This window comes from Lactuca serriola, chromosome 6, assembly GCF_051521515.1.
Source record: "Lactuca serriola cultivar US96UC23 chromosome 6, Lser_US96UC23_V15, whole genome shotgun sequence".
NCBI lineage: Eukaryota > Viridiplantae > Streptophyta > Magnoliopsida > Asterales > Asteraceae > Lactuca > Lactuca serriola.
This window is the reverse complement of record NC_136413.1, coordinates 159,167,288-159,183,080: the sequence shown is the minus strand read 5'-3', so window position 1 is coordinate 159,183,080 and position 15,793 is coordinate 159,167,288. Positions and strand designations below refer to the sequence as shown.

At 37.2% G+C, this 15,793-nt stretch overlaps 1 protein-coding gene across 1 annotated transcript; it reads left to right on the top strand.

Moving 5' to 3' along the window:
• Nucleotides 1–98: 98 nt before the first annotated feature.
• On the top strand, nt 99–14,976 carry LOC145060317 (uncharacterized). Its single transcript, XM_079008007.1, has 4 exons — nt 99–844; nt 954–1,255; nt 1,387–1,916; nt 14,482–14,976. The coding sequence occupies exons 1-4, from the start codon at nt 99–101 to the stop codon at nt 14,974–14,976; spliced, it is 2,073 nt and encodes a 690-aa protein (XP_078864133.1).
• Nucleotides 14,977–15,793: the final 817 nt, after the last annotated feature.

The window sequence follows — 15,793 nt, the reverse complement described above, 5'->3', positions numbered from 1 at the left end:
CAGTACAAATCATATCTTATTTGTAAAATTAATTTGCAGTGGTCTATACAATTGAATTTCAAAAAAGAGGTTTGCCACATAGTCATATTTATCTATTTATGCATGCTGACTCCAAGCGGCCTACTGTTGAATATATTGATCCGATTATTTCCGTTGAGATTCCAAATATCAATGAAGATCCAGAGTTGTATTCACTTGTATGTGAATTCATGATACATGGTCCTTGTGGAGTTGAAAATATGAATTGCCCATGCATGGTTGACAAACAATGTTCAAAAAAATTTCCAAAGCAATTCTGTAATCATTCTTTAGGTGATGTCAATGATTATCCCTTATATATGAGAAGAAACAATGGATATTATGTCGAAAAATCAGGGGTTAAATTAGACAACAGAAATGTTGTTCCATATAACAAATATCTGTTAAAAAGATATCAGGCACACATTAATGTTGAATGGTGCAATCAGGGATCTTCCATAAAGTATCTGTTTAAATATATAAACAAAGGTCCAGATAGAGCTACAATTGTTGTTGAGATCAACACTGCTTCTCACCAAGAAAAGGTTGTGGGTGAAATAAAAGATTATTATGATTGTAGATACATATATGCATGTGAAGCATCATGGCGACTATTTAAATATGATGTTCATTACCAATATCCTTCTTTGATGCGACTACCTTTTCATCTTCATGATCAACAACAAGTCATATATGCTGCAGACGATGATATTGACGATGTTCTTGAACAACCTTCAGTTGCTGCTTCTATGTTCACATCTTGGATAGAATGTAATAAAATTAATAAAGATGCACGAAAACTTACATATGTTGAATTTCCTATAAAGTTTGTTTGGAAACCTAATGATAGGTTGTGGAAACCAAAGAAAATTGGACGTTCAATAGGAAGGATTCACTATGTTTCACCTAAACTTGGCGAAGTCTACTTCTTACAGATTCTTTATAAATAAAGTGAAATGTCCAAAATCATTTGAAGAAATTCGTACTGTAAATGGTGAAGAATTTCCTATTTTTCGAGATGCATGTTATGCTTTGGGCCTCTTGGATGATGACAAAGAATACGTTGATGCAATTAAGGAAGCAAGTCATTCAGGAACTGGTTTTTATCTGTGTTTCTTATTTGCTACGATGTTAATGTCTAATCGTTTCTTTAGACCAGACTTTGTTTGGGAAAATACATGGCAACACTTGTCTGATGATATTCTCTACTACCAACAACGTAGATTAAAGTCTCCAGGTATTATAATTTTCTATCTTTATTTGTAAAAACGGATATTACATATTTTCAATATGCAGGGTACAATTTTTTTTATTACCATTAAACTGTTTAATATTATATTCTTTTTGACATATTGTTCATTTTTATAGGTTTTTCACTCAATGAGGATCACCTTAAAAACATGACTTTGTTCGAGATCGAACAAATTTTATTTCATAACAACACCAGTCTAAAAAATTATAAACAAATGTCTTACCCTGATTCTGATACAGTTTCTTCCTGCTTTATCACGGAGGAGCTAGACTATGACATACCGCTTTTAAAGAAAGATTTTGATGGTATGTTTCATGCATTAACAAACGAGAAACGTAATATTTTTCTTGATATCATGACTACAGTCAACGATAAGAAAGGATGTGTGTGTTTTGTGTATGGATATGGTGGAACGGGCAAAACCTTTCCTTGGAAGACAATATCTATAGCAATTAGATGTAATGGTGATATAGTTTTAAATGTTGCTTCAAGTGGTATTGCATCGTTACTATTGCCTGGAGGTAGGACGACACACTACCGGTTTATAATTCCGTTGAATCTTACGGAGGATTCTGTTTGTAAGATACCGCCTGATAGCAAACTCGACAGATTAGTAAGAAAAAGCTCATTGATTATCTGGGATGATGTAACGCCCGTAGATCAGGGCTAGTCAATTTAGAGACAATAAGCGTCAAAAATGACTTTTTGATAGATGATTGTTTAGGATGAATAATCCTAACTAAGTTGTAGTATATGTTACAAGGTTTCCGTGCATATAAAGAACGCCAAAATCCGAGTTATAACGAAGAAGTTATGACTTGTTGAAGTTTCACGACAGAACCGGCACAACGCTGAATGACGTAAAAAGTGAATTCACGTTAGAGTGATATTTAGCCTTAGAGATCTAAACGAGAATCGAAGATCTCGTTGTTAGTAGCAAAACGACGAAAAGTTAGGCAAGAACGGACGTCGGACGAAGAAGTTATGAATTTATAACGAAATTTTCTGTCCCGACCTATTAAAAATAAATAATAAAAATAAAAGTCAAAATTAGTCGACGGAGTCTAAACGAAAGTCGTAGAGCATAGTCTCACCTACGCGTGGATATAAAGAACGTCGAAAACGGAGTTCGTATGAAGAAGATATGTATTTTCGAAGTTTATTAATGAATTAATAATTAAATTTAATTATTAAATCTCGGCCTTATCCGAAGACGAGTCATCGGACTCATCCGAAGTACGCCCCGCATACAGCGAAGCATGACACGCCTCGCACTCGAGTTCTTCAGATACGTAAGCAATGACGATTTCGGAGCCTTACGCCCCGCGTACTCCGAGGCTTCAGCCTCCTATAAATAGGATGCGAGGGTTCTGGGCTTATTTGCTCATTTCTCCTCGTTTTTGTGCCGAAGCTCTGCGTGTAAACCCCCGAAGCCATCCCGACACCCCGGATCTCATATCCAAGTTAGGAAGGAAGTTTTACGCTCCCGAGATCCCGTGAAGTGCGATTCCCGAGCCGAAGCCCTGCTTGCAAGAAGTTCGATTTTTGTGGAGATCTTCCAGATCTACCGAAGAATACTACTTCTGCAAGTCGTAGTGCTGTCCGATCATCTTCTGATCAAGTGAGTGTATACTACCTTTCATAAACACGATAATAATACAAGTACGGCTTGAGTGTATTAAGTAAATTGTGGTTTATATGTGTGAGGGTGTAGTTACTTTCTTCTAACGAGTAACTATGAAGTATTTTATAAGATATACTTGTTATGTGTATATTTTGTGATTGTATGCGTGAATGGATATTCAATTTATTCTATCTCATAGATTTGAATTGTTTTCTATAAAATATATGCTATATATAATATAAAGTTGATTATATGTGTGGGTGTATAGTCCCTTTCATAAACACGAGTATAATACAAGTATTGTTTGAATGTATTATATAAGTATATGTTTGGGAGAGTGTGTGGTTACTTTCTTCTAACACATAAATATGAAGTATTTGTTATAAAATACTTGCTATGTGTTTATATATTGTTGTTTATTTGAGATGAGTATGGAATGAATGTTTTATATAGTTTTTAAATGAGTTAAACTATATATGTATTTTATAGCTACAAATATGTTGGGTAGAACATGGGTAGATGAGATAGTTGGTATGTGATAAAATGATGAGGTGTGAAAGATGATTAAGAATGATATTGGTAGATGCACCAATTAAAGAATGTCATAAAACTAGCAGATGCACTTGAGAATAATATCGGTAGATGCACCAAGTAGTGAATGTCGAGATCTTGGCAGATGCGCCAAATAGAGATTGTCATAACAATAGCAGATGCGCTTATAGGGTAATCCTGGCAGATGCGCTTATAGGATAATGTCGGTAGATGCGCCAAATAAAGATTGTCATAACAATAGCAGATGCGCTTATAGGATAATCTTGGCAGATGCGCTTATGAGATAATGTCGGCAGATGCGCCTAAAAGAGAATGTCATAAACCTGGCAATCGCGCCTCATAGTGTATGACGTAATCCTGGCAGAGGCGCTTAAAGGATGATGTTGGTAGATGCGCCTTATGTAGCAATAGATTTTGTGCTAATTCCTTAGGTCAATCCTTAGGAATGATTGAATGGCGGGTAGTTGAATTCCTAGGGTAATATCCTAAGAAAGATAATAGGGATGAGTAATTGAGTTGATTGTTGATGGTTGAATATAATATTTATATTATTGTGGGTTGAAAACCCTATATGCTCACCAGGCTCCCAAGCCTGACCCACTTAGTTTTCTTTGTATCACAGGTATTAATACGAAGACATATTTCACAGAGAGATTTAAAGGAGATATAAATCAATTGTGTAATTAAATGTAAGTTCTGTTTATGCTTATATGTTTGTATCGGAACATGACATCCCGAGATTTTATTATTAAATGAAAATACATTATCTTTGAGAAATGTTGTGATAAGTTATTATCATATCTTGTTTTGGGAACAAATTCCGCAACCGTTTTCTTTAAACGATCAATCTGATTTATAAAACAAAGCATAAACAAATCGGTCTTTTCTGGCCGTGAAATTGGGGATGTCATAGTTGGTATCAGAGCATTAGTTTAAGTGAACTAGGAATTTATAGGAAATTTCTAGACTTAAACTTAGAATGCTAAGTAATGATTGTGAAGAGTGTGTCTAAAAAAATGTTAGGTAGTGCACCTAAATTGACACAAGCACTAGTTTATTTTAGGAATGATGCCTAAAATGCTTTTATGTGCTAATTGTTTTGTGTGATAGCTAAATTGATGCTATTGTTTGTTCGGATCTATGGTCTGTTGCCGACCGGATCTGGAAACCTTATGTGTTTAGGATTCTAAGCGTATGGCTACGATATTAGAACTAGCATGTAAACGTTTCGGGGTGATAAGGATGATTTGAATATCTATCATGAATGAGGATCTAATTTCACCCTATTCGGTGTATAGATCAAAAATGGTGAGAACAAGAAGTGGAGTTGGAAATGCTGATGAAAACAGGAATCAACCACCAGTAATTGAGCAAATACCTGTCGTAGCAGCAACACCTGAGCCAATAACCATGGCTGGTGTACAATTGATGATTCGGACGATGTTGGACCGTCAGATGGATGAAACTAGACGGTTGCTTCAACAGAATCGTGAAGAACTGTCACTTCGTGTGGAAGAGCCTGAATTAAATGAAGGGCACTCGGAAGGTGGAAACTTCAATGGGTCTGTTGGTCAAGCCAACCCACCGATAGTTAGGCAGCACAACCATGATGGAAGGAATGATGGAATGGGATGCAAGTACAAGGATTTTCTAACTTGCAAACCATCGACCTTCACTGGAAAGGAGGATCCGATTGGAGTTATGGATTGGATCTCAGAAATGGAGTTAGCCTTCATGACTTGTGGCTGCAGAGGCAAGTTGCAGACTATCTATGTAGTGCGTCAGTTCCGAGGTGGAGCCGTTCGATGGCGGAACACTCTAGGGAAGATCCTAAGCCCTAATGAGCCACTGCAACTGACCTGGGCAGAGTTTTTGGTGCAATTCAATCGCAAGTTCTGCTCGGCCCAAAACCTACTAGAGTTGGAGAACAAATTTCTGATATTGAAGAAAGGCAGCATGTCAGTGGATGAATACACTAATGCCTTCACAGACAAGATGGAGTTTGCTTTGCGCATCGTCCCAGACGAACTGACAAAAGTCGACCGATACGCAAAGGGACTCCCTTGGGAGTATGCGGTGCCAGTGCGTCAGGCACCTACTTTAGAGGCAGCTATTTGGGCTGCCAAGTCTGTTGAGAATATGATCAAGGGGAGGACTGACAGTAAGGTTGAAGTTGGCGAGAAGAGAAAGTTAGAAGGAACTTCAGGTTCTAATGAGAAAAGAAAATTCTCGAATTCTGGAGGAGGAGGAAGGGATGAGGCAAGGTGGTGCGATAAGTGCAAAAAGAAGCACTCAGGAAAATGTGGCGTGGAGGTGACATGTTTCAAGTGTGGAAAGCATGGGCACTACGCCGATGAATGTATTTTCAACAAAAAGGTGTGTTATGAATGTAAAGAAGAGGGGCACTTCAAGCAAGACTGCCCAAGGAAAAATCAAGCAGCAAGGCTAGAGGCGCCGCCAAAGCTAAAGGCAAGAGCATTTCAAATGATCCTTGATGAAGCAAATGGCAATGCAAGGAATCAGGAATGAGGATTTTATATCAAAAGATCAAGTTATAAAGTAGCGATATGAAAAGTAACATGTGGTGTAGCCTATTAGAGGCATAGTATAGGGTGAACTTGATCTTTTGTGTAATCGTTTCAAGTAATTAATATAAACCCTAGTTTTGCTAACTGATGTGTTGAATGATTGTTTGATTTTCTTGTATGGTGACTTGGTCGACTGCGGGACAATACTTTGGACGAGTATGAGTAGGTGTGAAAGGTAGTAGATGCATATACTACCGGAAGCACAGGACTCGCACTTGGATCAGGGAAAGTCACAAGGTTACCAAGAAGCTAGTGATTGATTCCATTTTATTCTGGTATGTCATTACCATTGTTTCAGTAATGACTAGTAAGATGGTTCTTGTTCTGACCCTAGTGGTCATGTTTAAATTTGAGTTCGACTACGAGAAGTATGTTACGTAGTATAGAGGACCAAGTTAGATGTAACATCTGACTTAAGTCAGAAGGTTGAAGTTAATGCGATTGATAGTGTCGCGCTCGTTGTTGAAAGATGTTTGCAGGTAGAAATGCTACATGCTGAAATGTGATTAAATCACATTAGAATATGAAGGAAGGTATATTCCATTCTGGAATTTAACCTTATTAAGGATCGAGTCTAAGCGTCGCATCATGCGATGAGAGGTCAATAGAGCACGACCCATCAGTTTGTTACAATAGATAAAGGAAAGTATTTATCTTGAGAAGAAGAAGGAGTCCACAATGAGGACTTATTTAGTAACTTGAACGTTACGATTGAAAGTACAACATAGTACGATAAGCAGATGCAAGATTTGGGCATCTTCTGCGATCAAGAAATCCGTAGAGTTAAATACTCTTTTGAGGAAACATAGAAATTACGGTTATTTCCTAGGATGAGTAAATAACATATGGAATCATTATACAAGTCCTATTTCGTTGATGATTCCGGGACGTAATCATCCTAAGGGGGAGATAACTGTAACGCCCGTAGATCAGGGCTAGTCAATTTAGAGACAATAAGCGTCAAAAATGACTTTTTGATAGATGATTGTTTAGGATGAATAATCCTAAATAAGTTGTAGTATATGTTACAAGGTTTCCGTGCATATAAAGAACGCCAAAATCCGAGTTATAACGAAGAAGTTATGACTTGTTGAAGTTTCGCGACAGAACCGGCACAACGCTGAATGACGTAAAAAGTGAATTCACGTTAGAGTGATATATAGCCTTAGTGATCTAAACGAGAATCGAAGATCTCATTGTTAGTAGCGAAACGACGAAAAGTTAGGCAAGAACGGACGTCGGACGAAGAAGTTATGAATTTATAACGAAATTTTCTGTCCCGACCTATTAAAAATAAATAATAAAAATAAAAGTCAAAATTAGCCGACGGAGTCTAAACGAAAGTCGTAGAGTGTAGTCTCACCTACGCGTGGATATAAAGAACGTCGAAAACGGAGTTCGTATGAAGAAGATATAAATTTTCGAAGTTTATTAATGAATTAATAATTAAATTTAATTATTAAATCCCGGCCTTATCCGAAGACGAGTCATCGGACTCATCCGAAGTACGCCCCGCGTACAGCGAAGCATGACACGCCTCACACTCGAGTTCTTCAGATACGTAAGCAATGACGATTTCAGAGCCTTACACCCCGCGTAAGGCAGTACGCCCCGCGTACTCCGAGGCTTCAGCCTCTTATAAATAGGATGCGAGTCCTCGTTTTTGTGCCGAAGCTCTACGTGTAAACCCCCGAAGCCATCCCGACACCCCGGATCTCATATCCAAGTTAGGAAGGAAGTTTTACGCTCCCGAGATCCCGTGAAGTGCAATTCCCGAGCCGAAGCTCTGCCCGCGAGAAGTTCGATTTTTGTGGAGATCTTCCAGATCTACCGAAGAATACTACTTCTGCAAGTCGTAGTGCTGTCCGATCATCTTCTGATCAAGTGAGTGTATACTACCTTTCATAAACACGATAATAATACAAGTACGGCTTGAGTGTATTAAGTAAATTGTGGTTTATATGTGTGAGGGTGTAGTTACTTTCTTCTAACAAGTAACTATGAAGTATTTTATAAGATATACTTGTTATGTGTATATTTTGTGATTGTATGCGTGAATGGATATTCAATTTATTCTATCTCATAGATTTGAATTGTTTTCTATAAAATATATGCTATATATATAATATAAAGTTGATTATATGTGTGGGTGTATAGTCCCTTTCATAAACACGAGTATAATACAAGTATTGTTTGAATGTATTATATAAGTATATGTTTGGGAGAGTGTGTGGTTACTTTCTTCTAACACATAAATATGAAGGATTTGTTATAAAATACTTGCTATGTGTTTAAATATTGTTGTTTATTTGAGATGAGTATGGAATGAATGTTTTATATAGTTTTTAAATGAGTTAAACTATATATGTATTTTATATCTACAAATATGTTGGGTAGAACATGGGTAGATGAGATAGTTGGTATGTGATAAAATGATGAGGTATGAAAGATGATTAAGAATGATATTGGTAGATGCACCAATTAAAGAATGTCATAAAACTAGCAGATGCACTTGAGAATAATATCGGTAGATGCACCAAGTAGTGAATGTCGAGATCTTGGCAGATGCGCCAAATAGAGATTGTCATAACAATAGCAGATGCGCTTATAGGGTAATCCTGGCAGATGCGCTTATAGGATAATGTCGGTAGATGCGCCAAATAAAGATTGTCATAACAATAGCAGATGCGCTTATAGGATAATCTTGGCAGATGCGCTTATGAGATAATGTCGGCAGATGCGCCTAAAAGAGAATGTCATAAACCTGGCAATCGCGCCTCATAGTGTATGACGTAATCCTGGCAGAGGCGCTTAAAGGATGATGTTGGTAGATGCGCCTTATGTAGCAATAGATTTTGTGCTAATTCCTTAGGTCAATCCTTAGGAATGATTGAATGGCGGGTAGTTGAATTCCTAGGGTAATATCCTAAGAAAGATAATAGGGATGAGTAATTGAGTTGATTGTTGATGGTTGAATATAATATTTATATTATTGTGGGTTGAAAACCCTATATGCTCACCAGGCTCCCAAGCCTGACCCACTTAGTTTTCTTTGTATCACAGGTATTAATACGAAGACATATTTCACAGAGAGATTTAAAGGAGATATAAATCAATTGTGTAATTAAATGTAAGTTCTGTTTATGCTTATATGTTTGTATCGGAACATGACATCCCGAGATTTTATTATTAAATGAAAATACATTCTCTTTGAGAAATGTTGTGATAAGTTATTATCATATCTTGTTTTGGGAACAAATTCCGCAACCGTTTTCTTTAAACGATCAATCTGATTTATAAAACAAAGCATAAACAAATCGGTCTTTTCTGGCCGTGAAATTGGGGATGTCATAGTTGGTATCAGAGCATTAGTTTAAGTGAACTAGGAATTTATAGGAAATTTCTAGACTTAAACTTAGAATGCTAAGTAATGATTGTGAAGAGTGTGTCTAAAAAAATGTTAGGTAGTGCACCTAAATTGACACAAGCACTAGTTTATTTTAGGAATGATGCCTAAAATGCTTTTATGTGCTAATTGTTTTGTGTGATAGCTAAATTGATGCTATTGTTTGTTCGGATCTATGGTCTGTTGCCGACCGGATCTGGAAACCTTATGTGTTTAGGATTCTAAGCGTATGGCTACGATATTAGAACTAGCATGTAAACGTTTCGGGGTGATAAGGATGATTTGAATATCTATCATGAATGAGGATCTAATTTCACCCTATTCGGTGTATAGATCAAAAATGGTGAGAACAAGAAGTGGAGTTGGAAATGCTGATGAAAACAGGAATCAACCACCAGTAATTGAGCAAATACCTGTCGTAGCAGCAACACCTGAGCCAATAACCATGGCTGGTGTACAATTGATGATTCGGACGATGTTGGACCGTCAGATGGATGAAACTAGACGGTTGCTTCAACAGAATCGTGAAGAACTGTCACTTCGTGTGGAAGAGCCTGAATTAAATGAAGGGCACTCGGAAGGTGGAAACTTCAGTGGGTCTGTTGGTCAAGCCAACCCACCGATAGTTAGGCAGCACAACCATGATGGAAGGAATGATGGAATGGGATGCAAGTACAAGGATTTTCTAACTTGCAAACCATCGACCTTCACTGGAAAGGAGGATCCGATTGGAGTTATGGATTGGATCTCAGAAATGGAGTTAGCCTTCATGACTTGTGGCTGCAGAGGCAAGTTGCAGACTATCTATGTAGTGCGTCAGTTCCGAGGTGGAGCCGTTCGATGGCGGAACACTCTAGGGAAGATCCTAAGCCCTAATGAGCCACTGCAACTGACCTGGGCAGAGTTTTTGGTGCAATTCAATCGCAAGTTCTGCTCGGCCCAAAACCTACTAGAGTTGGAGAACAAATTTCTGATATTGAAGAAAGGCAGCATGTCAGTGGATGAATACACTAATGCCTTCACAGACAAGATGGAGTTTGCTTTGCGCATCGTCCCAGACGAACTGACAAAAGTCGACCGATACGCAAAGGGACTCCCTTGGGAGTATGCGGTGCCAGTGCGTCAGACACCTACCTTAGAGGCAGCTATTTGGGCTGCCAAGTCTGTTGAGAATATGATCAAGGGGAGGACTGACAGTAAGGTTGAAGTTGGCGAGAAGAGAAAGTTAGAAGGAACTTCAGGTTCTAATGAGAAAAGAAAATTCTCGAATTCTGGAGGAGGAGGAAGGGATGAGGCAAGGTGGTGCGATAAGTGCAAAAAGAAGCACTCAGGAAAATGTGGCGTGGAGGTGACATGTTTCAAGTGTGGAAAGCATGGGCACTACGCCGATGAATGTATTTTCAACAAAAAGGTGTGTTATGAATGTAAAGAAGAGGGGCACTTCAAGCAAGACTGCCCAAGGAAAAATCAAGCAGCAAGGCTAGAGGCGCCGCCAAAGCTAAAGGCAAGAGCATTTCAAATGATCCTTGATGAAGCAAATGGCAATGCAAGGAATCAGGAATGAGGATTTTATATCAAAAGATCAAGTTATAAAGTAGCGATATGAAAAGTAACATGTGGTGTAGCCTATTAGAGGCATAGTATAGGGTGAACTTGATCTTTTGTGTAATCGTTTCAAGTAATTAATATAAACCCTAGTTTTGCTAACTGATGTGTTGAATGATTGTTTGATTTTCTTGTATGGTGACTTGGTCGACTGCGGGACAATACTTTGGACGAGTATGAGTAGGTGTGAAAGGTAGTAGATGCATATACTACCGGAAGCACAGGACTCGCACTTGGATCAGGGAAAGTCACAAGGTTACCAAGAAGCTAGTGATTGATTCCATTTTATTCTGGTATGTCATTACCATTGTTTCAGTAATGACTAGTAAGATGGTTCTTGTTCTGACCCTAGTGGTCATGTTTAAATTTGAGTTCGACTACGAGAAGTATGTTACGTAGTATAGAGGACCAAGTTAGATGTAACATCTGACTTAAGTCAGAAGGTTGAAGTTAATGCGATTGATAGTGTCGCGCTCGTTGTTGAAAGATGTTTGCAGGTAGAAATGCTACATGCTGAAATGTGATTAAATCACATTAGAATATGAAGGAAGGTATATTCCATTCTGGAATTTAACCTTATTAAGGATCGAGTCTAAGCGTCGCATCATGCGATGAGAGGTCAATAGAGCACGACCCATCAGTTTGTTACAATAGATAAAGGAAAGTATTTATCTTGAGAAGAAGAAGGAGTCCACAATGAGGACTTATTTAGTAACTTGAACGTTACGATTGAAAGTACAACATAGTACGATAAGCAGATGCAAGATTTGGGCATCTTCTGCGATCAAGAAATCCGTAGAGTTAAATACTCTTTTGAGGAAACATAGAAATTACGGTTATTTCCTAGGATGAGTAAATAACATATGGAATCATTATACAAGTCCTATTTCGTTGATGATTCCGGGACGTAATCATCCTAAGGGGGAGATAACTGTAACGCCCGTAGATCAGGGCTAGTCAATTTAGAGACAATAAGCGTCAAAAATGACTTTTTGATAGATGATTGTTTAGGATGAATAATCCTAAATAAGTTGTAGTATATGTTACAAGGTTTCCGTGCATATAAAGAACGCCAAAATCCGAGTTATAACGAAGAAGTTATGACTTGTTGAAGTTTCGCTACAGAACCGGCACAACGCTGAATGACGTAAAAAGTGAATTCACGTTAGAGTGATATATAGCCTTAGTGATCTAAACGAGAATCGAAGATCTCATTGTTAGTAGCGAAACGACGAAAAGTTAGGCAAGAACGGACGTCGGACGAAGAAGTTATGAATTTATAACGAAATTTTCTGTCCCGACCTATTAAAAATAAATAATAAAAATAAAAGTCAAAATTAGCCGACGGAGTCTAAACGAAAGTCGTAGAGTGTAGTCTCACCTACGCGTGGATATAAAGAACGTCGAAAACGGAGTTCGTATGAAGAAGATATAAATTTTCGAAGTTTATTAATGAATTAATAATTAAATTTAATTATTAAATCCCGGCCTTATCCGAAGACGAGTCATCGGACTCATCCGAAGTACGCCCCGCGTACAGCGAAGCATGACACGCCTCACACTCGAGTTCTTCAGATACGTAAGCAATGACGATTTCAGAGCCTTACACCCCGCGTAAGGCAGTACGCCCCGCGTACTCCGAGGCTTCAGCCTCTTATAAATAGGATGCGAGTCCTCGTTTTTGTGCCGAAGCTCTACGTGTAAACCCCCGAAGCCATCCCGACACCCCGGATCTCATATCCAAGTTAGGAAGGAAGTTTTACGCTCCCGAGATCCCGTGAAGTGCAATTCCCGAGCCGAAGCTCTGCCCGCGAGAAGTTCGATTTTTGTGGAGATCTTCTAGATCTACCGAAGAATACTACTTCTGCAAGTCGTAGTGCTGTCCGATCATCTTCTGATCAAGTGAGTGTATACTACCTTTCATAAACACGATAATAATACAAGTACGGCTTGAGTGTATTAAGTAAATTGTGGTTTATATGTGTGAGGGTGTAGTTACTTTCTTCTAACAAGTAACTATGAAGTATTTTATAAGATATACTTGTTATGTGTATATTTTGTGATTGTATGCGTGAATGGATATTCACTTTATTCTATCTCATAGATTTGAATTGTTTTCTATAAAATACGTGCTATGTGTATAATATAAAGTTGATTATATGTGTGGGTGTATAGTCCCTTTCATAAACACGGGTATAATACAAGTATTGTTTGAATGTATTAAGTATATATTTGGGAGAGTGTGTGGTTACTTTCTTCTAACACATAAATATGAAGGATTTGTTATAAAATACTTGCTATGTGTTTAAATATTGTTGTTTATTTGAGATGAGTATGGAATGAATGTTTTATATAGTTTTTAAATGAGTTAAACTATATATGTATTTTATATCTACAAATATGTTGGGTAGAACATGGGTAGATGAGATAGTTGGTATGTGATAAAATGATGAGGTATGAAAGATGATTAAGAATGATATTGGTAGATGCACCAATTAAAGAATGTCATAAAACTAGCAGATGCACTTGAGAATAATATCGGTAGATGCACCAAGTAGTGAATGTCGAGATCTTGGCAGATGCGCCAAATAGAGATTGTCATAACAATAGCAGATGCGCTTATAGGGTAATCCTAGCAGATGCGCTTATAGGATAATGTCGGTAGATGCGCCAAATAAAGATTGTCATAACAATAGCAGATGCGCTTATAGGATAATCTTGGCAGATGCGCTTATGAGATAATGTCGGCAGATGCGCCTAAAAGAGAATGTCATAAACCTGGCAATTGCGCCTCATAGTGTATGACGTAATCCTGGCAGAGGCGCTTAAAGGATGATGTTGGTAGATGCGCCTTATGTAGCAATAGATTTTGTGCTAATTCCTTAGGTCAATCCTTAGGAATGATTGAATGGCGGGTAGTTGAATTCCTAGGGTAATATCCTAAGAAAGATAATAGGGATGAGTAATTGAGTTGATTGTTGATGGTTGAATATAATATTTATATTATTGTGGGTTGAAAACCCTATATGCTCACCAGGCTCCCAAGCCTGACCCACTCAGTTTTCTTTGTATCACAGATATTAATACGAAGACATATTTCACAGAGAGATTTAAAGGAGATATAAATCAATTGTGTAATTAAATGTAAGTTCTGTTTATGCTTATATGTTTGTATCGGAACATGACATCCCGAGATTTTATTATTAAATGAAAATACATTCTCTTTGAGAAATGTTGTGATAAGTTATTATCATATCTTGTTTTGGGAACAAATTCCGCAACCGTTTTCTTTAAACGATCACTCTGATTTATAAAACAAAGCATAAACAAATCGGTCTTTTCTGGCTGTGAAATTGGGGATGTCATAGATGAAGCACCTATGGTCCATGTGCATGCATTTGAAGCTTTAGATTGAGCTCTGAAAGATGTATGTAAGTTTGATAAGTCTAGCAACTCAAAAATTCCATTCGGAGGGAAAGCGATTGTTTTTGGAGGAGACTTCAGACAGATTCTACATGTTGTTCAAGGAGGTAGTAGACAAAATATCGTTAATGCTTTTTTAAGTTCTTCATATATATGGCAACAATGCAAATTCCATAGATTAACAATAAACATGAGACTAACCGTTGGAAGGGATCCATCTGATATTCGAAAAATACATAATTTTGCAAACTGGCTTTTGGATATAAGAGAAGGAAAAGTTGGTGGTTCAAACGATGGCGAAGCGATTATTTATGTTCCAGATGATATTCTCATTAATGATCCACATGATCCTATAGGTTCATTAATTAAGTTTATATATCCTTCAATCTTGGAAAAATTCAACGTTACGAGCTATTTTCAAGAAAGAGCTATACTAGCTCCCAAAAATGAAGTTGTCCAACAAATCAATGATCGTTTGTTAGCATTGTTTCCCGGAGACGAAATATAATATTTAAGTTCAGATAGTCTTTGCCAATCAGAGTTTGTTCATGATCAGTTTGATCCCAATTTATACTCCCCAGATATTTTAAATGGTCTTAAAGTATCAGGTTTGCCAAATGACAAGTTAATTTTAAAGGTCGGTGTTCCAGTTATGTTACTAAGAAACATTGATTAGAAAAATGGCTTATGTGACGGTACTAGACTACAAGTGAAATCTCTGAACAAATGTGTTATTGAGGCAATTATCATATCTGGAACTAATATTAGAAAGCAAACCTTTATTCCAAGAATGTCTTTAAGTCCATCTGAAAAAAAAAATTCCCTTCAAATTTCAAAGAAAACAATTTCCATTGGCTGTATGTTTTGCAATGACAATTAATAAAAGTCAGGGGCAGTCGTTATCAAATGTTGGTTTGTATCTCAAAGATCCTATTTTTTCACATGAGCAGTTGTATGTTGCCTTATCTAGAGTTTAAAGTAGAGAAGGATTGAAATTGTTAATGTTAGATAAGGATGGTAGACTTACAAACAAAACTTCCAATGTTGTGTATAAGGAAGTTTTTAGGAATCTATAAATGCTTCGTAGTTTTAAATTCAAACAATTATGTTTTTTTATATTACATTTTTTATTATTTTAATATTTTATTTTTTATATAGCATTACAAATCATAATATTGAATTTGTTTCCATATTTGATTTTCAGGCTTTAATAGATGCCACATGGTGTTTCTTGATTGCTCACTCAAATCAAAAAAATAATAAAATAATGATTTGTCCTCACACTTCATAAAGCATTCACTATTGAAAGATGCAGTTTAGTTATC

Excerpts from the sequence above, each read along its gene's own strand:
- LOC145060317 (XM_079008007.1), top strand. The coding sequence starts at position 99 with ATGCATGCTGACTCCAAGCGGCCTACTGTTGAATATATTGATCCGATT. Across the intron at positions 845-953 it reads TATGTTGAATTTCCTATAAA|ATTCTTTATAAATAAAGTGA; the intron begins GTTTGTTTGGAA and ends TACTTCTTACAG. Across the intron at positions 1,917-14,481 it reads CATTGATTATCTGGGATGAT|TTTGATAAGTCTAGCAACTC; the intron begins GTAACGCCCGTA and ends GATGTATGTAAG.